General features: G+C 40.2%; 1 protein-coding gene across 4 annotated transcripts in view; it reads right to left on the bottom strand.

Annotated features, from left to right (window-relative positions):
* Positions 1 to 700: 700 nt before the first annotated feature.
* ctnna2 (catenin (cadherin-associated protein), alpha 2) overlaps positions 701 to 21,189 on the bottom strand; it is a 306,540-nt gene continuing 286,051 nt past the window's right edge. For 3 of the 4 annotated variants that reach the window (XM_078260893.1, XM_078260909.1, XM_078260919.1), the window contains 5 exons: positions 20,675 to 20,788; positions 14,291 to 14,472; positions 12,789 to 12,894; positions 3,546 to 3,680; positions 701 to 1,831 (listed from right to left, as the gene is read on the bottom strand). In XM_078260893.1, the coding sequence (XP_078117019.1) occupies positions 1,544 to 1,831; positions 3,546 to 3,680; positions 12,789 to 12,894; positions 14,291 to 14,472; positions 20,675 to 20,788 (825 nt within the window). In that variant the 3' untranslated portion in view covers positions 701 to 1,543. The remainder of the gene's footprint in view (positions 1,832 to 3,545; positions 3,681 to 12,788; positions 12,895 to 14,290; positions 14,473 to 20,674; positions 20,789 to 21,189) is intronic. The other variant, XM_078260901.1, reaches the window with a different exon arrangement.

The following is a 21,189-nucleotide window of genomic DNA, read 5'->3' as shown; positions in this document are numbered from 1 at the left end:
CTCATGATGGCGCATGAGGAAAAGTCAGGGGATCCCCAAATTTATTAGGACATATCATCTGGAAACCATGTAGTTTGTCCCAAATTTTGTTCTAATTCATTAGGTAGATGTTGAGATATTTCACAGGATAAGTAAAAATGTTAAAGCTGCTGGCAGTGCTAGAGAAAATGTCAGGGGATAACCAAATTAATTAGGAATCATCCTCTGGGGACCATGAATGTATGTACAAAAATAGCATGGCAATCCTTCTGATAGTTGAGATATTTCAGTCAGGACCAAAGTAGTGGACCAACAGACAGACCCGCCAACATTGCCATCTCAAGAGGCTTAAAAGATATTGTATATGTCAAAAGGACCCTGTGTTTTATTTTTACACTTTAAAGAGTGGTCTTTAAAGATCTGGTAAAATATCACACAGATAGCAGAAACAGTGCTGACCTAAGATCAATTATGAAGTCACAATGCAGTAATGGGACTTGACCTGTGACCCTGAATCAATATGCCTATTCTCATAAGCTTTTAGTACTAATCGATTTTCTCCTCTGGAATCTTTTTATCTGCAGGTCTTGCATGGCAATCTCTAATGATTATTTCACATCTTTCAGATTAATAAAAGGCATCACTTATGTAATACTCACTTCCAGGTTGGTAGCTACTGCTGCAAATGTGCCAGTAAGAAAGAGACATGAAACCTTGAGAATCAAGTTGAGGGATTTATTAGAGAAGGGTAAATATAAAGGTATCGTATGCAGGGATTTCTATTCTCTGAGCAAACCACAACTAGTCAAACCTCTCTGTCTAAATGTATACGCTACACAACTTCCAATCAAGGTCATCATAGTTAGTGATGTAATAATTAAATAAATTGAATTTAAAAAGGCAATACAATAGACCATAAGTGTGCTTTGGAAAAAACACCATATGGATTATTATTATAATCATCAGGAACAAGGAAACTACTTGGATGCCAACACACCCAGGTAAATAAAACATAAATTATTCCTAGCACTACAGGTTACATTCAAATTGAAAGAAAAATATATATCAAGAGGGAGCATACCAACATTGACATATTCCCTTTAGAATAACTCCTCTACTGAACCATTCAGGATTTCCATTCAGACAGTTTAAATGTGTATACAAGCAGCCAGTAGCACATTAAAGATATAGCTAGAATATCAACTGCGACAATTTTTTAAAATGCCACTCTTCCTCCTCTGATATGTTTTCTTTTTTTTAACTCCCATATTTTCAAAAGTACTTGTATTTGTGTCACATTTTGGCTCTCACATGTTAAGCTACATTTAGATTGATAAATAGTGTTGGGAGTGTGCTGGCTGCCTGCGAGCCATGAGGCCCACAGTGTTCACAGGAGCTGGTAGTGTGGCAGTTTAATAAGTACTGTAGTCCTCCTGAGGTGTCACCAAGCACACACAGGGCAAACAGAGGTGGGGTAACACAATGTAAAAAGGGACTTTCTTCAACTTGTCACCGTCATGTTTTGTTGTTTTTCTTGGGTAAGCATGACTTTTTTTTCTTTTTCTTAGAAGGAGTCCATGGCCTTGAATTCGCTGAGGGCTTGGACAGGGGAGATGTGTTTCTTCTGGGAGCCTCGTCGCACACGTGTCTGGCACTCCTCTGGCTTCTCCCTTTTTACCAGAGGCTTCTTTTCAGGGGCCTTCATGCGCCAAGACACCACAGGTGAGTTAACAGCTGCTGTTCCGTACACCTTCTGGTACTTAGTGGAGGCTACATAAGATGCCTTTACAGTCAGCACCACTGCGTTCATTAGGTTCTTGGCTGCTTGGATCAGGGAGGTGGCACTATCAAGCTACAGGAGGGGAAGAGAGTTGAAAGAGAAAGAGAGATACACACTAAGGGTCAAGTCAAAAAAGGCAATGTTTCTGTAAATAGAAAAAGTGCAATGACTTTCATGCACTCAACAGGAACATTAGGACATCATAGCTACATCCGGTACCTAGAAGGTCTGTGTCGCAACTGTCAATTAAGCAGCATAAAAACGTGGCCATCACTATGTGACATCTTATTTCAGCTGTTCCTAATTAGCAGAGGCAGGGGTCAGGTGTACCTTTGTCTCCGTCTGTTTTGTTTGGCTGACATTTAAGGGTCGGCGACCAGTGGGCCTTCTCCTACCCCACACTGAGACGAGTCAACTGCTTAGATTTAATGAGTGTGGACTCCAGCTGGCCACCATGAAAAGGTTAAAATATCAGCAGGGCTTGCATATCTCATGTGAGACAAACCAAGAGAGTACTGAGAAATCATAAAACAACGCTGTATCAACACAAGATACAAGGAAGCCCAAAGCAAAGACAAAAGTTGAATTTTAATTCGAGGAAGAAATCATACTAAGGCAGTTAATAGAACAGTTATTTAAAGACAAAACAGTAGGAATGCACCGATTCCACTTTTTCTCTCATGATCTCCTGAATATTTAAACTCAGTATGGACAAGTGTACTCTACCGCAGGTCTGTTTGTCTGTCCTGAAAAAATAGATCCCTCCTCTGTTGCTCTTCCTGAGGTTTTCTGTTAAGAGTTTTTTTCTTGGAGTTTTGCCTCATCTGAACTGGGGTTCTAAGGATAGAGGGTACTGTATGCTGTTAGTATTGTAAAGGCCCTCTTAGGGACATTTGTGATTAGTGATTTTGTGCTATAAAATTGACTTGATAATGTCAGTATCTGCACAGAAACTGATGAGGTACGAGACTGGTGCATTACTAAACATAAACATAAATGACAGGTCCAAAAATACACACACCTGCATACATACTATTCAATAAAGACAAAAAATAGTTTACTGATCAAGTTATCGAGCCAAATGCAGTTCACCACATAATTATGTTAATAATGCAATATTGACTTTCTTCTAACAAAGGTCCATTTAAAAAGGAAAACCATCACACATCTACATCTGACTGTGGCTTGAAAACATGTATTGAATAACTTTCCTTTTTTTTTTAACCAGAGAGTATTTATGAGCTTTATGAAGAGGTGACATCCTTATATATAATAAAGTTTCGGCTTTGCAAGTGGGTCCGTTGTATTTTACCAAAGGTACAAACAAAGTATATAGGAGAGTTAAGGGGAGACTTGTATTATTATGAGAATAATCCTGGTCAAACTAATCAATATTTTTCTCATAAAAACTGAAAGCTTTGAAATAGAGAATGTGGCGCAAATGAGTAGTTAAATTAAATGTCAAATGGAAGCAGTATGGGATAATTGACTGATTTTAGTTTGACCATGGATAATATGGTTCATGAGGAATGAAAAATACAATGGTAAAAAGCCATCTTTCGAGTAATCAGCCTGAAATAATTGCATCAGTCTTCTTCTGCGTGACCCTTCCTCTGGTCTTCCAAGCTTCATCGTGACCTTTGTCTAAAAGGTTTGCCCACTCACAGTGCACAGCATAAGAAATTGTATTTAATTGACTAAGTCCAGTGATTTGAGCCTAAACTCCTATCTCGAGTATCAGCGATAGTGGAGCTGGCCATGTGCTGTTCTGTATGGATAGACTTACCCCAGACACGATGAGCTCTCCACCCAGATTCTGAACCTCAGCTTTCACCTTACTGCAAATGTTGAGCTGATGACAGTACAGGGCAATTCTCTGCAGGTAGGCCAGCAGATCCTGCTTGCACGCTGAATCAGGGCACTGAATAGAGAAGAGGCATAAGGAAACACAATCAGCCATTTTGTGCACAACAGTAGTCCAATTCTATAATACAAAAATAAAGCAGGTTGTGCAAATATGATTAATGTACAATTTGGAAGATTGAGGCCACTGTGCAATAGCTGCTGTTTAACTTTTTGGCCTTGTGGTGTCAGTTTGGTGCTTTGACACACATCTGGCCATACCATCCATTTCATTTGTATGTCATTAAGGAATTATGCCTCATGTTATACAGTATTTACGTCATTGCTGTCAAATGTGTTTGTTACATACTGACACGGGCTGTGTCCTAAATCACTCACTTGTTTAGTCTTTTACTACTTCCAATGTAATAGACACTCAATCATGACCTCTACAGTAAGCAGTAAATTGAGATTTAGGACACTTACTGTATGACACATCATCGTCATAAATGTCACATTCAGAATTCACGCAAATACATAATATGGCAAGGTTAGTATAGTGCACTGGTCAATTAGTGTAATAAAGTAATTAGAAATGATTTTGGACACAGCCAAAGAGTTTTCAAATTGACTGTAACAGCGATAATATAGATCATCATTGGGTCAAATATATAAAATAAATTAATTCAAATTGTAAGTCAGAATTCATAATCCATCAAGTTTAAGATGAAAACAAACCATGTAACCGATTTATGCTGAGCCACACAGTCTCAAATACAGTATGTAAGGACTTATGGTTTAGGAGTTATTGGACAAACACAATGACGTCTCTCTTCCTGTTTGCATGTCTTTGGTAAAACTAATTCTCAATTTGAGCACCATTGCCAAACTCTTTGTTTTTTTTCACAATGTTATGCTATGAAATGCTGTAATGCTGGTAAATCCGGGAGGCTTTGTTTAGGTTAAAACTGGATGATCTGTGATCAACAAAGAGCCAATGTTAGGCTAGCTGACAGAAAGGATATATATTTATATTTGATATACTTATATCATGACAGAAAATGAAGCCATCAAGGCAACAGATTTGTCAATGAGCCAATGAATTAGAAGGGAAAACAATTCTTGGCCTTATTTCAGGCATTATTGGCAAAATCTAAAGCTGGTTATGACAGAACAACCATCTGGTTTTAAATGGAGTATGTTTTTCCCAAATAGTTTGAGATGTGAATTCTCTACCACATTAGGTTGTTTTAGGAAGCACATTGTCTGTTGCAGCCATTTTAAAGAAGAAAACCAAGAACAACAGTCCTAACAAACACAGTACGGTTCCAGTATTTTGTGTTGCTTCTTACATTTATTTGCACTGAGCCTGAAAGATGACTCTTTTTTTTTTTTTTTTTAAATGGTGGTTTGTTGCAAGTTTGAGTTTCAAAGGCAAGCTAAGTTACACCGCAGGGTGTCCAACTCATTCATTTCACATAAAACAAGTTTGTCACAGCATGTTGCCCAAGAAGAAAACAGATCAACCAGCAATGAATGGACATAATACTTTGATACAAAAAAGACTTGCTTCCACAGTATCCCTCTTCTTCTTCTCGTCTTTATTTTTATTTTTAACCAAAAGTTCTGACCTGGTCCTTGTGCTCCTTTAACAGTGAAGAAACCAATCATAAAGTGCAGCAAATGGAGCAACAGGGAATAAGAGGACAGCCTCCTCAGGTCTCCTGCTATCACACAGTTTGCCCCTATTATTCCATTTGGAAGCCTTCCAGGAGTCAGCTATGGCCCATTAAGCTCCCAGTGGGTTAAGAACACTGCATCAGCTACTTAAACACTGTGAGCATCATTTTGTAGCAACACCTTTCTTCTAGCCATTAATAGTAAACGGTCCTAACTAGGACATTCAGCAGCACTGTATGGGGAAATGCACAGCTCATTTCCTTGTCTTGTGGGCTGGACCTGTGATATACCCCCCTCCAGGACTTGCAGCTTTCATGGCCACCCATCTTCTCTATGAGAAAATGTCTCTCGTACTAAGACTAATAGTATTGATTGACCATATGTGCCCTTCACTGACGGTCACAAATAGTGAGTAGAACACAGTTTTTCAAGATGAAATTTCTTCAACTTACAAAAATAACTGTAAGTGAATGTTAATTGTACGGCCACTATCATCAACTTTGAACAACACAGTAGTGCAAAGCTGCCACTAGCATCCAGATTCCTCTCAGTCAGTGGCACTGAATGCAGACTGTGGTGAAGCTACTAGCTCATAGAGCAGCCAGTGAGGCAGAGGGAAGCTTCTTCTCCCTGGGCATTATCTCTGCACCGCCAGTCCTGGCTAGCATCACTGCTAACTGCACTTCACACTGCTGGTGCACACACACGCACGCACACGCATATGCACACGCACGCACGCACACACACACACACACACACACACACACACACACACACACACACACACACACACACGTTGCTGCCTCAGGCACGTTTGATGCAGACATCACACAATGAGTCCCTATTGTACAGTTGACTAATATTCCATTTCTTCCACAGATTCCCTGTTGATGTAAATAAACTGTATGGCCCATTACTTTGCCAGGTCCATTGAAGCCCTCTTCTCTCTCTCTCTCTCTCTCTCTCTCTCTCTCTCTCTCTCTCTCTCTCTCTCTCTTTCATAGTGAAACAGCGTTCATTACAGATGAGTGAGGAAACTGTGTGGTTCACTGCTAGACTTTACTCAGTCTTTCTGAAACTCCTTCTGACCTCAGTGTTTCTCTCAGCATTTTGGGTATTCCAGCAGAGAAACAGTAAGAATTTATTTTTCTTGTTTTTCCACATAATTGGGCCCAAAATGAAAGTGCTCCCGATGGGTATTTCAGGAAGATGATGTGAACTCTGGTGCTGAGATGAGGGCAACGCACTATCAGAGTGTGGCAGTCTGTCAAAACGCAAGTCACACCTCACACTGATGCTGCATGACCTTTCCTAAAATATTCAGTGTATAAAAAATAGTTTCTCTTTAATTATGGCACTGTTCTACATATGATCCAAAAAAATGTTTATATTATTTTGTTGGCATTTTCGCCTTTAATCACCAGGACAGCATGAAAGGGGAGAGAGAGGGGGAAGACATGCAGGTCGGATTTCAACCCTGGGCCTCTGCGTCGAGGAATAAACCTCTATATATGGTCGCAAGCTCTACCAACTGCCAGGCGCCCATATATATATGATCTTTTTTGTGCTCCATTACATAGCCAATAGTATAGGAAAGAAATGTTTGCGAGAGAGAAGGATAACATGAAGACACAATGACAGATATACAGTCATGTGAAAAAATTAGGACACCCATGCTAAAGTTGTCTAAAAAGAGGAATAAAAAAATCATCTTTTGGAAATTGATCTTAATGCCTTAATTAAAAAAATGAGGAAATATCAAACCTTTAAGGACACCAATTTTGTTTGTGAGTGAATAATGTATCATAAATAAATAAATGTTCTTCCTTAAAATACAGGGGGCATAAGTAAGTACACCCCTATGTTAAATTCCCATAGAGGCAGGCAGATTTTTATTTTTAAAGGCTAGTTATTTCATGGATCCAGGATACTATGCATCCTGATAAAGTTCCCTTGGCCTTTGGAATTAAAATAGCCCCACATCATCACATAGCCTTCACCATACCTAGAGATTGGCATGGTTTTATTTTAGTTAGCCTAATAGCTGGTTTGATTTGCATTGAGAGATGATTTTATGGAAAGTACCCTATGCCAATCTCTAGGTATGGTAGAAATGTAATACTCCCAAAGTTGCTTGAGAATCATCACATTTTAAGGTTTTCTTTAGCATTAAAGTAAACCTGTGATAGTTGTGGCGTACTTTTAATGGTGCCAATTTGCCAACATGTAAACAAATAAACTTGGGACAAACATTATGGGAACTGTTTTTCCAAAACTACATAGAGCATGATTATCTACCAAATACAACTAAAAACAAAATTAGAAAAATCCATCAATACTAACTTTTTCATGTCGCACCTACATTTGTTTGATGTTACTCAGGCTGTGATGTCCCACGGTTGCTTTATGCATTTAGAAATGCTTATGATTATTTTGGCATCTGCTTTGAATTACTTCCTAAAAAGCTCACAAATCTGAGATACCTGATTTCACTCAACGACAGCATTCATTTCTCTCTAGCTAGCTCCTGCTTTTTTAATGAGAAGCCTTTTAATTACACATCTGTCACACTTGGTTACACTGCTGTCAGTAGAGGCAACAGGAGCTTTGCTCTTGTTCTGCAGTCAATGCGACAGGGCCTTCCACTGTGACGACGAAAGTGAGACCTGGAAGTCTGAATACTGAGCTTCAAACTTGCATGTGTTTAATAGCATTTAGAAACAATAACTTGACACTTAAGTTCTTTAAGTCCTTTAAAATATACCCAATGCTCAAACTGAAAGTTCACATGAGTGCAGTGCAAAAGAAAAGTATTCTTGAAAAAAAACAGGAAAGGCGATTTGAAATCATAGTTAAAGGATAAGGCTAGACATACTCAACATTTGTGTTACTGTCAATCCAATAAAAAGACCAAAACCAACAATGAAATGTTGGAATGAACAAAGTATTGTCTGCGTAGCCACAGCCTGATATAACTTATTCCACCATAGACTTCCATTTTTGTCCCAAAACTAAAAACACATCAGTGAGCCACACAGTTGCACTGGGTGACATGTTCTTTTATTACAGTGAACAATGCTACTGTAGTGTATTTTGAGTCAATCACACACAAAATGTCTTTGCTAGTGCACCAAACATTTTAATCCAAAGTAATCCATGTACAAAAATAGCCCCCTAAGAATTGCACTATTTACTGTTGTTTGAGGAACTTGATATAACAATACTCTACATTACTCAACCTTAACATAACTACACGAATGTACACAGGTCAACAACGACTGCCCAGGTAAATGTGAAGCCAGATGATGCTGCAATAAAACGCAGCTTGTGTCAATGTGCAGTGGTGGCCTAGGTGTTAAGGAAGCAAGCTTGGGACAATCCCCAGACTGGCAGGATAAAATCTGGGTGGGAAAGTGAAAGAACAGCACTTGTCCCTCCCTCATTACCACCACTGAGGTGCCCTTGAGCAAGGCCCTTAACCCCAACCGCTCCAGTGGAGCTGCTCAGTGGCCAGCAGATTAGACTGTGGTTGTACTGGGCAGCTTCCAGGTATGAATGTGTAACTGTGTGAATGTGACAGGTCGTCGTTGCAAATGAGAATTTGTTCTCAATCGGCTTACCTGGATAAATAAAGGTTTAAAAAAAAAAGAGTGATACATACTGTTACATGTCATTACTGTTCATAACACTCAACAATCAATGTATGTGTCAGAATAGGTGTGCATAATGCTTGTAAAGCTGCCCTCCACTATTTAGCTCATGGCTTTAGGAGGCATATTTAAAGAATGAAGCAGAGTAAGGAAAATGGAGTGGGAGAAATAGAGTAGAAAAAAGGCATTGCTAGAGTGAAATGGGGTGAGTTGTCTCGAGGGGATTTTCTACGTCAAGTGCTGTGCTTAAATGATTATGAAAAAGCTCTCCTTCTACCGTTCCACGCAGAATTGCCTTCTGCTTCAAACATGTTCATCAATAGGGCTGATGTGGAGTCATGGCGACAAGGTTTGCTACTTAAGGGACCTGTCTAAAAGCAGTGAAGCAGCCTTAATTCTTACTGTCAAGCCACAGTGCTCTCAATAAACAAAGGTTACCTACCACAATGTGTGAATGCGAAATACTTGTCTTCTTCATACGGAATAAAGACCAATAGTCAAGGTTATGTTTATTGTTGTGTAATTCCATTAAGATGCTTCATAAAGGCAAACTATGCTGTTTTAACTTTTAATAACTCATTCCATTCACTGAATGGCATGACAAACATACTGTATGCCCCAAATGCCTCACATGAAAACACTTTTATAATAAAATACATGTTGGAAATAAAAATGTCCTTAAGCCCCTCTTTATTTCCTGAACATTGCTCAGATGTATCTGGAAATGTAACAGAAGGCTTTGAATATTCACTGGTCTAGGAACCATTTAAGTGAGAATTAAAAATGGCAAGCCACCTGCTCTTTTCATTACAACAACTGTTGATTGAGACAAAGGCTCTGCCAGTGATTTGCCATATGACATATTCACTCCCACCTAAACCCTGTTAAACACTTATCATCACTCGGCAGCCTTAAGTCAAGAAATTACTATATAAGCAAGTTCATGCTTACTGTGTCATTTCTGTCCCAGATCCTGCTCTCAACAACATACACAAGCTGTGATGCAGATTGAGTCCTGCTTTCTGAGACAAATGTTCTCACACATGGAAACATGCAAAAATGTTTATAAACAAGCCACATCATTCAGCTTCAGTGCCAGCTTTGACTAAAGATGCCTTCTGGCCAGTTGACAGCTGAGCAGACTCTAAGGCTACTCAAACTGACGGGCGTTCTGCACCGTGCTAACAGCACAAGGCTTGCCCATATATCGTTGTGAAGTCACATATTGTCACAAGAAGGCACGGGATACAGAAAATATACAGTATGAGGCAAAAACCATCTCTTTATACTGGTATACCGCACCCTGAGCAACGTTTCTGTTTGTACTTTAATCCAGCCTCTGCATGTTCCCTTGATTATGAACATATGAACACAACTAAATGGATATTAAATGATTGTAATAAGTATAAAATGCGTTCACAGGAAATAATGATGAAGGCTTGAGTACTTTTTTTACATGCTGTGTTAAGGTAGCCTGGAAACCAGCCAAAATCTGTTTTGCCAGCCCATGTTTCATTTGCCTTGCATTTATGTCCTATACAAACCGATTTTTCAGAAACACACTTCAGTGCACTGTTGCTGTAGCTGTAATTGGAGAAAGTTTGTGGCCATTTTTTTTTCTGCTTCAAAACAGACCAAGCACCGCCCCAACTTGCATATGTTGCTGATTGGTTGCAGGTCTAGTCAACTGCATCCAGAGGCATTTTGGTCTGCAATGTTGATTGTGCCCCTTGGAAATCGAAAATCAACTGAGAGGTTTCAGACTAATATGTATTTACCAGGCTAGTGTTAAGGGGTATTCTAACTGTAAGGCATGTTCATTTTTTTGTTAGCAGGAAATCTCAAAATGAACACGTGTTTGTCTTTTGTAGTAAAACCGGGTCAATGTCCAAATTCACAAATTTTTAAGGTTGAATGAAAAAAAATGCTGGCCCATGAATTCCAATAATTATGTGTATTTGAAGGATTTGGATCCAGATGGGAATTAAAATTTTCCATTTTCTTGAACAACAATGGATCAAATAACTATGTGTTATGTGAAAGAGGTCATTTGTGTAATGATGACCGGCACTGCAGTTCCCTTCAGCTCTTTCATTAATTGTTTTGGTTTTACGGCATGCAACTTTACTGTTTTTTCCCTTTTCTTAAGAGTTAGTGGCCAAACAGAGCTAAAAGGAGAGTGAATATTGGACTTACATGTCTCTGTATCAGCTGGATATGTAAATAAACCACTGTTTGCTGATACATTTGCTATAACAACTTTATAAGATGACAACGTGTATGTCAATGTTGTGTTTACAGCTTGTTGCACTGCCCGAAAGTGTGCAGCCTTTATGAAAGGGATAATGTAGAGCAAGCCGGTCATTATTGCGAATTAGAACCCCAACAGGGTAATGCCAGACACCGGCGCAGTTCTTGAATCAGCCTGAAGGGGTTCAATTCGCAATAATGACCGGTTCGCTCTACATTATTCCACTTATTACATGTCTTATTACATGGCTTATTACACAGCTACTCATACAGAGGTTACCTGCTGATGACGCCTGCATCCCGGTCGGCACGGTTAACTTTACGCTGATGAGCACTGCTCTCTGGCAGAAGCCAGGTCGCCCAGGTTAGTGAGCTTACCATGATGGAGCTAATCAATGCTCTGTTCGCAGTGTTGCCAATAGCTCTGTTAGCGATCCCCGTTTCCTCCATCCTCTCTCTCCCTTTGTGATCCGCGGATCAGTGCTACGCATGAGCTCCATATGAGCACAAGTATTGATTTAAAAACTATTTTATTGATTTAAAAATGGTCTGCCATCTGTGATCAAAACTCAATCCATGGCAATGGTCTGTTATGGTTAGCAAATGTCTGTTATACAGAAATAGCAGACCACAGAATGCTCTGATTGACCAATTAGAATTGAGTATTCAACCAAGACGTGTAATAAAGAGGTATAATTCATTGAGGGCTTTTGAGTTATCAATATTGCATGGATATCGACAAAAATTTACATAACAGATAAGTGTCCACTACATCTTAAACCATAACGTAAACATTTTTTTTTTAAGTATAGTGACTTGGTTGTAATTTGGCACATGAACCTAAAGGTTTGTTAGTGATAGTATGTGCAGGCCTCATGCAAGTTTCAGGACTTCAGAAAAAGACGTAATTGTGATTATAAATTTTGCTGTGAGCTTCAACATATTTTTTTTCAGCTAAGCAACACTGGAAAAAGGCCTAGTGTGTGATACTGAAACCAACAATAATTATTCCAAGGGTTTGCTAGCTAACAGCAGTTGCAATTACAATGACAACAGGCTGCCTTAATAAATCAGTGAGTCTTGTGCCTGAGTTTATTCTCACTACACACTGCATATTAGAAACGGACCAAATGAAGAAGATTATGCATTACCTGGAGTGCTGCATTCTAAAATACCTCCCAATTAATTTGCTTTATGCACACATACACAGGGTACACACCTATTTCTTTTCACTCTTGTGTTCCCTAGGCACAGCACTGATTGATTAGATATTGAAAATGGTCTGTCAGCATGTTTTAGAGAGGTACTCATCTGATAATGAATGCAACACCTCGGTTGGGAGCTAATTATATTAGAGACACAACTTGGTTCTGCTGTCTTGCTCTCTCAGTGTTGGCCCCATTGGGAGACAAAGTCATGTGGCAACACAGCCCACCGCTCCAGCTGGGCTCGTCAGTACCCACATTAAAGATTTCCAATGGCTATGCCCACTTACTCCAACTCAAAATATGCTCCACCGCCACCTACTATGACAGTATGAGACTGTTTCAGACTGATATAAAGTAATATGATAAAAATGACAGTGACAGGCACAGTTGCAAAGCTACCTGATCTGCAACGGCGCGAGCCAATTTGTCCATCCTGGAACCAGCCTCTGCAATCTTCTTAGCCGCGTTGATCACATCTGAGGAGTTCTTCAGGGGGCCTTTGCCTCTGGGAAAATTCAAGGGGTGAAAAAGAGGCAAAAAGGGAATGTGGGTGGAGTTGCAGAGGCAGAGGACATGTAGAACCTCCCTTTAAAGACTGAGCTTATAAAGGCAGCAGCTAATTTACTCTGGCTGAAGGAGGAATAAGAGACATTACAATCAACCAACAACACACAATTTCCCAGATAATGGATGTAACAAATACAGTATACCTTTGTCCCTAATGATGTATCATAGATATTTGCTTTGATTCACAAAGAAACAAAATATTTCTGTTTTCAACAGTAAAACAGGAAAACTTTTAGAGCAGTTGGTGTCAGAAATAGAGCAGGAGAGGGAAATAATGGCCAACCGCTGAGCCTTTGTTCTGTGTTGTGTTTTTTTGATTTGCCAGCACCGGGAAAGTTATTGTGACTAGATAAATGTGTTTGCCTTTGTGTGATGTCTCATTTTTAGTCACTGCTAAGCTGAAATTTCCATTCAGTTTGTTCATGCCAATCTGAGTAACGGGGTCAATGCCAAGTATTAATGGTGCCGTCACAGCACCACAGCCATAATCACTCATGACTAATGACTCATGGCTCTGATTTTTCTTTTTTGGTTTGTTTCATGCCATATAATTGTGAAGTGGTTCACAAATCCATACATGAGGCAGATAACCACCAGTTGGGCATTAGGATCTCCCTGATATGTTAAGCCCAGATGGGCAAGATTGAGAGGAAAGCTGCTGGCTTTTAGTAAACATAAGCGACAAGACTCTAAATGCAAACAGATTATCTATTACAGTATATCTTTGAATCACAGCATTGCTACGTAGTCTGAGCAAAGGAAAGGATGTCTGGGTCACTTTGCCTTTCACAAAACAGTTCACACACACAGCTCTGAGGGATTGCAAAGGCAGGATTGTTTCTCAGCAATCCCACTTGTTGTCACTTTATTTACTTGCTGCTATATTACTATAAAGAAAGGATGAAAAGAACTACCTGTATGTTAAAAGGGTTGCTCATAGTGATATTCCACAGATAATTATCTCCTGACACTCTCCCTCAGCTGTATAGAACTTTTCAGCTTATTTAAACTCATTGTTTCAGTTGTATGGCACTCTCTACACTCATCAACCTGTTTTCAGACAAAGCAGGCAGCAGTTTGCAGTGAAAAACCAGATAACCTCTATGCATTACCTGCCCAGCACCAAACAGCAGAACAACAAAATAAGCGACTAGCTCGTGAACATAGTGGAACATTTAGCAGCTAGAGCCAGATATTTCCTTCTAAAGTTTGAGTATGTGTTTGATGTTTAAGCAACATTTTGCTTACACATTAGCCATATGAACGCAAAATGTGATAATACATTAGTGTCATGTTTACAGCTTGTTTCTACTGCTTTTAAGTGTAATTTTTACCTGGTAAAGTCCGTCATCTCCATCATGATCATACACATCTGCTTGGCCAGCACAATGATGTCATTGCCATTGTCATCCCACTTGGCCACTTCTGCATCTAGCTTGCACTTCTCCTGTCTGAAGCTCTCCACCTGCTCAGCAATCTTAGCCTTCTCCTCCTGGGGAAGCTGAGCCATGATAGCCTGCAGGCAACAGGGTAGCATGGAAGAAACCAAAGTATTAGTGGAGTCGGAAGAGGTTGCAGAATAAATTGGAAGGATTGCTCAGAATGAGGGAAAATGCCAGAGGAGAAGAGTTTAGGTAAAGGATGGAGATAAGGTTGGGGAGAAGAGAACGATAGGGAAATGAAGAAAGGGGCGAATAAGAGGAGGGATTAGTTGAGAAGAAAGAGAATAAAGGAAAACATATATAAAGTGGAGAGCTGTAGCACCATTTGTTATACTTTTTCTGTCTGGTCTACTTTTTAATCCGCCCTACAAAACTTAACACTACTAAGTTTGGAGTCTGACTATCTCTGCCCTTCTGAAACGCTTCAAAATAAAGTTCTAAAATTTACATTTAATGACTGGACCTTTTCAAACCCCTCGACATCTTATATCCATAAAGAGCAAATCCATTTTTGCCTTCATTTTTTCCTCAGCGGCCTTTGGGGGCAGGTCCAAAAAGGCATAAATCTTGTGGCAAGGTCACTGGCGCAGTAAGGACCCGGTATTATTTGGGAGATAAATGTATAATTACCTCGCTTCTTAGACCAGAGAATGAATAATGCATTTGTTCAACATTATGTCAGGGAGGTGAGATGGAAGGAAGAGTAACCTGGTTTCCATTAGGTCGATTCTATTGACTCGAGAGGCAGAGAGAGAAAACGAGTAAAGTAAAAAAAAAAAAAAAAAGTCACCATTGTTTTTTAACCTCATCTATTATTGACTGTCCTCGAAGAATTGCTATCCTCTTAATGAAATAATCGTCCTTGTCCTCCTTTTGCCTCTTCCTTATTCCCTTTCTCACAGTGTGTGGGGGTGCAATGTGAGCTCAGTCATCATACTCAAGTACTACGTCACTTTGCTCTTGTCCCCTGCTAGATATGTCAGGATGAAATTGAAAACAAAAAATACAGATTACTTGTCCTTCTAAAATTCTTCAAAAAGAAAATAAGCTGAAACAGGAGGCGGCCCGCAATGAAAGAGAAATAAATTGAAATTACAGACAGAAATAGAGAAGCATAGAGGCACAACTTTCTCATCAGAGGCCAACAGATGTGTCCATGTGCTTTGGCCTACTGATCACTGTGTGAGCAGAGTGGTGCAAAGCTTTGATGGCGGTTAGCTTGAAAAAAAACCTGAGCAGCATAAATAAACAAGCAAAACCAGCCCCCTTAAGCCCAGTGTAGATTTCCTTTGCTGCTGGTGCCAAGACACACAAACAACTGTGACGCAGCAATTCCCATTATACCGCGTGTGGGGTGAAAACACTGCTCACATTTAAAACAAATACAAAGTTAATATGTATTTAGACTGCACAATCAGGAATAAACAATTTACAGACCACTGCTTCCAGCAGGGCAAACATGAATTCACTTAGCAGGTGTCGTTATGAATTATGGGTCACACACAGCAGGCAGTGGCTCTGGGGCCCCAGCAGCAGCATTTATTTAATCTATGACAAAACAACTGTAAGTCGTCCCATCTACAAGTTAAATATACCTCCATTGGTTCATTAAAGGATAATTACAGCGCAAAACAAACCTAGGGGTTAATAACAGATGTGTACCCACTCGATCGCTCTCTGGGACATGTTTTCATGCTAATCAAATGTGTTTGTAGCTTGAAAGAAGCTAGCGCGGACCGCTGATTAGCTTACAATGCTAGTATTCGGGGCACAGGGAAAGTTGCTATTTATACCACTAAAAAGGCTCAAAATATCACCAAACTTCAAAGGTAGCATAATGAGGGTCCCTAAATGTTAACCGAAGCATTGAGAACATTGTAAGTGTACAGACAGTTTATTGAACGAAGCGCTGCGGGAGCAGAGCGCTGGCGACCCAGACCGGAGGGACCAGATGGACAGTTATCCACAGACTAAGTACACTAGACAAGTTATGTTTTACATCGGTGCGATTTTTTCAGATTTATTGAGCAAATTGCTTTTGATTTTAGTGTGCATCGCCAGCTGTAAGTCATGACTGGTTTTCAAGATGGCGGCAGCATGTAAACATGAACGTGAGTGTCTTTATAATCTATCTTTTCAATAAACTGTCTGTACACTTACAAAGTTCTCAATGCTTCGGTTAACATTTAGGGACCCTCATTATGCTACAGTTGAAGTTTGGTGATATTTTGAGGCTTTTTAGTGGTACAAAATAGCGATTTGTTTTTACTTTCCCTGTGCCCCGAATACTTGTGTTGTAAGCTAATCAGTGGTCCACACTAGCGTCTTTCAAGCTACAAACACATTTGATTAGCATGAAAACATGTCCCAGAGAGTGACAGAGTGGGTACACAGCTGTTATTAACCCCTAGGTTCATTTTGCGCCGGAATAGTCCTTTAACTAATCAGTGAGATCCCAAAAGTAAGTATGCATTTTTGGCTAGGTTAATTAGCAGTAATGGGCTTTTGTAATCACACTTAACCAACATTCCTTCTGTTTGTTTGAGTTTGTCTTATGTAACTCTTATTTTTTTAATGCTTATTTATGCTGTTGATTTCAACTATAACTTGTTATTTAAATTGAAGTCAGTTTGAATAATGCACAAATGTATAAATATAAACTTGAGGACTACAAAAGGCATTTTAGTCCAGACACTTTTAGGGTGCTTGTGCTCTAAGCTTGTGGTTGTAGGAAGCCGATAGCTCCCTGGGGTATGTTTTGCTGAATACATGTTCAATGTAGCCAAAATCATAGTGTAGGCATAGCTGTACAGTAATTGCTGCCTAATCAATAGCGACACAGGTGAGTGAACTGTGCCACCATGAACATGTCTCTGACCTCAGCACTCGAGGGCGGTCATTAGCATATCTTTGCTGCTTATTTCTTTCCTGCACCCAACTGTTGAGGCATCAATTATTCACTTATTTCTATAATTACACCGAGCAGTATGCTCCTGGTGTCAAAATGGTTTTGCTAAATGCCATTGTAACGAGTCAAATAAAGAATTAAAATTGAGAAACAGAGTAGTTCTAGGTTTGAATATTTCTGTAAGTGCAATCAAAATGTTTTCCATCCGTCTTCTGCGCCCAAGAGCTGCATCAAACCAAGACAAAACTGCTTCCCCAGACAGCTAAAGAGAGCAAGAAGTCTCTTGAAAATCAACAATTTGGATTGGAAATTCCTTTTTCTAAAATTAGGTATCAAGTGAGGTTGGGGAGAGAAAGTCAGGGATTTGGTTGGTATTCAAATTCACTCTGAAAATGGAGTGACAAAAAGAGAGAGAGAGCATCAGAGAGAAAGAGAGAGAGAGAGAGAGGGGGGGGGGGGGTTCTGAACACAAAGGAAAGCAGCAGCACAGGGGTAGACACATGAGCCAATCAGGACGTCAGGGGAGCAGGAAGCTCTTGGTGAAGCCCCCTTCTCCCTCCTCCCCTGCTCTCTAGAATTCACTTATCCCCAAATCCCTTCCTCTACTTTACTGATAACAACAAGGAGCGGGCCTTGGGAGCTTAACATAGTGGCAAATCCGGCCGAGGGAGTGCTGTGCCAATACACTGTGCGACTCGGCTACATCTGCAGGGATTAGAGCGCTTTCTGGGTTTCTTCACAGTGTGCCGCATCTTGAAATTACTTTAATTTGTTTCATTTGAAATAAACTGCCCAGAAACTCAGAGTTCAATTTTATGGATGACCTATCAACAGTGTTCCGATCACTGTGTTAAAAGATGTTGTTCGGTGTGTGTGTGTGTGTGTGTGTGAGTGAGTGAGTGAGTGAGTGAGTGAGTGAGTGAGTGAGTGAGTGAGTGAGTGAGTGAGTGAGTGAGTGTGTGTGTGTGTGTGTGTGTGTGTGTGTGTGTGTGTGTGTTCTAATAGAAAAATACACTACAGTACAGACCTCCTTCCCCTTTGTCTTTTTTTGTCCTCTCATTATGCATGTTTGCTCTAATAAGTTAGCTTTACACATACGTATAATAGAAGTGACAAGTGGAGCACCACACAAGGCAGACCACTGGGAACAAAGGCTCCTGGGAGCACCCTGTACTTGATTTGATTTCTTTTCTACACTGAGGAAGAGAGAGACAGTGTGAACGAGAAAGTCAGAGGGAGATGTTACGCCTGTGTCCCGTGTGTGATACCCTCACACTGGACTGGAGGGGCTTGGAGGGATCATGACTGTAAACCTCAGTATGCTCATGTCAGCTCCAATGGAGAAAATGGATTACACTTCCTCTTGTCTGTTTAAATAGAAACACAGAGCACTAGTGTGCACTTGGCATGACCGTGAGAGGACAGCAAGCTTTATCCTGACACGACAGGCTGAGGCTGACTGGGCAGATCACTAGTGGTTCAAAGCAAACATCTTTTATGGATGGGCTTGCCTTCTGCATGTGCAAATGTTTAATCTCTAAGGGCAAAATAAATAAAAAAACAGGCAATATCAATTAACAGTGTGAGAGGCTGTGTCAGTATGCCAGATGTACGGTATATTATACACAATAATGTGTACTAAATGTAGTCATGTTTGAAAGCACAATGCAATACATTGCCTCGCATTTATTTATTGCGGGCTCGAGCGCATAGCTTGCTTATGAAGGGTGCATGAACGATCCTTATTTTCACCCATGTCAGCCTTCAATCCACTGTATATCACTTGTATTACAGCAATAATTTATGACAATGGGACATGCTGCGACTTCAAACTGTTCCCAAGGAGAGCTGCCCACTCAAAGCACAGTTGAGTGCCAGGAAAACTAGTTAACAGTTTGGTGCTGTGAAGCTCCCTTGTGTAGTAGTGCTGGTGCGTCTAAGCTCAGATGGCCCTGCAATGTTACGCTGCGGGAGCCTTTAGTGGGAGGATACATACAATAAACTCAAAGCACTTCACACCCAGGACCCCCACAGTCATCCTGGAGATGCTACTGTGGTCCCAAAGCATGGGTCTGTTCTTTTTGTTTATGGTTGGAGTTCAGATTTGACCAAAACTTTTATGAGTTGTCTCTTCAAGTTCAAGAGTTGAATTGTATAATTAATAAAGCAAAACGTAAATTCTTAACTATTAAAGAGTACTGCAAAATCAAATGTGATCTAAATGGCACTTTATCAATTAGGATTTTCTTAACTATTAAAATGGATGTAGAATTTTTATAATATTCTGTTTTAAACACACACACACACACACACACACACACACACACACACACACACACACACACACACACACACACACACACACACACACACACACACACACACACACACACACACACACACACACACACACACACACGCTGCTCTCCGGGACAGGCAGCTGTGGACCTGGACCGAAGAAACAAATTGTTGAATATTTATATAAATCCGATTCAACTGACAGAATTCTAAATTGGGTACAGCCCTAGCCTGTTTGCAGTTCCCTAGCTTCTGAGTTGGTTATTTTTTAGTTTGAACTACTATCAAAAGGCATCACAATCGGGACTATAGCTGTTTAGCACATACATTTAGCAACCATAAGCTGCTGATTTGGTTTTATTTATGTCAACTGTACCTTCTTTGTGCATTACTCCCCTGTGTGTGCTGACTGTGTAGAGACTCAGTATTATACAGGCCTATGTGCCATGGGGTGAGGCATTGGGCCAAGTCATACGCCTGCCATCCATAATCTATTCAACATGCAATACACCCTTAGAGCCTCTGTGTTGCTGGAGGGGAGCAAACAGTGGTACCCTCCTAATGTTCTTTAAGCTGGGCCTAAGTGAAAAATTGCTAATGTGCAACAAAGCACACACCCTGGTGATCGCGACAGAAGCCTTGGCACAGTACTATACTGTATTTTGTCTTTTGTCTGGCATCTAAAGGGAATTAGGTAATTACTTCTTTGTTTGTGAATGCAATTTTACACTTGCCACCCCTGAACAGTGTTTATTTAAAATAATCCGCTTGTTAGGATCATTTAAATGGACTTTCATGCCATGTAAGTGGAACTAGTTGGATAAATCGATTCCAGTATGGTCAGGGAACAGGGGTGGGTGTTGAGGTGGGATGCAATTCAACTTGCACCTCAGCCTACCACTGAAGCAATAACACTACAGTCACTTATATGATGAATTTGGGCTTTTTCACCAGCCTTTGCCCAAACCAAATACATGGTGTCTTTTTCTGTATTTTTTTCAGGCCAGATTCCATAACTGAGGCACATGTAGAAAGTTTTCAGCACAGTGGGAAGTTGAACATCCACTCACCCGAGCACTTTGTCCAGCAATAAGCTGGTCATCTTCAGTCTGGACACTTGTCCTGCTGCGAGTATCATAGTCCTCCTGTTCAAAGTCAGAGTCATCTTCCAGCTCCTCTGGTGTCTGTGAGCAACACAAAGACAAAGTAGAGCAAACAGTCAGGGAGAGAGAAACTAAAAAAAGAAAAGAAAATCATACGACTCCTAAATTGACAGTTAAAAAGAGCAACTTTGACTTGCCCTATTGTGTCGTAATCCACAGTAGTAGACAGCATATGTTACCGTGTATACAGTGCCTCATTGGGGAATTTTAGCTCAAACCAAACCAAGCATATGACAGACAGAGATGTCACACAATAACAACAGTAACGTCTTCATCCTGAACGCATATGTCAAATGAAATAACATAATAATAGGTGACACTCTTTGAAAAAGCATAAATATATTAGCTTTGGTGGAAAGGTAAAAAAAAGATACCTGACAGGAAAGAAAAACCCAGTGGCATTTGACATCAACCAAACAATG

This window comes from Sander vitreus, chromosome 2 (genome assembly GCF_031162955.1).
Source record: "Sander vitreus isolate 19-12246 chromosome 2, sanVit1, whole genome shotgun sequence".
Classification (NCBI taxonomy): Eukaryota; Metazoa; Chordata; class Actinopteri; order Perciformes; family Percidae; genus Sander; species Sander vitreus.
The sequence above is the reverse complement of the archived record's forward strand: the minus strand, read 5'-3'. Positions and strand labels throughout refer to the sequence as shown.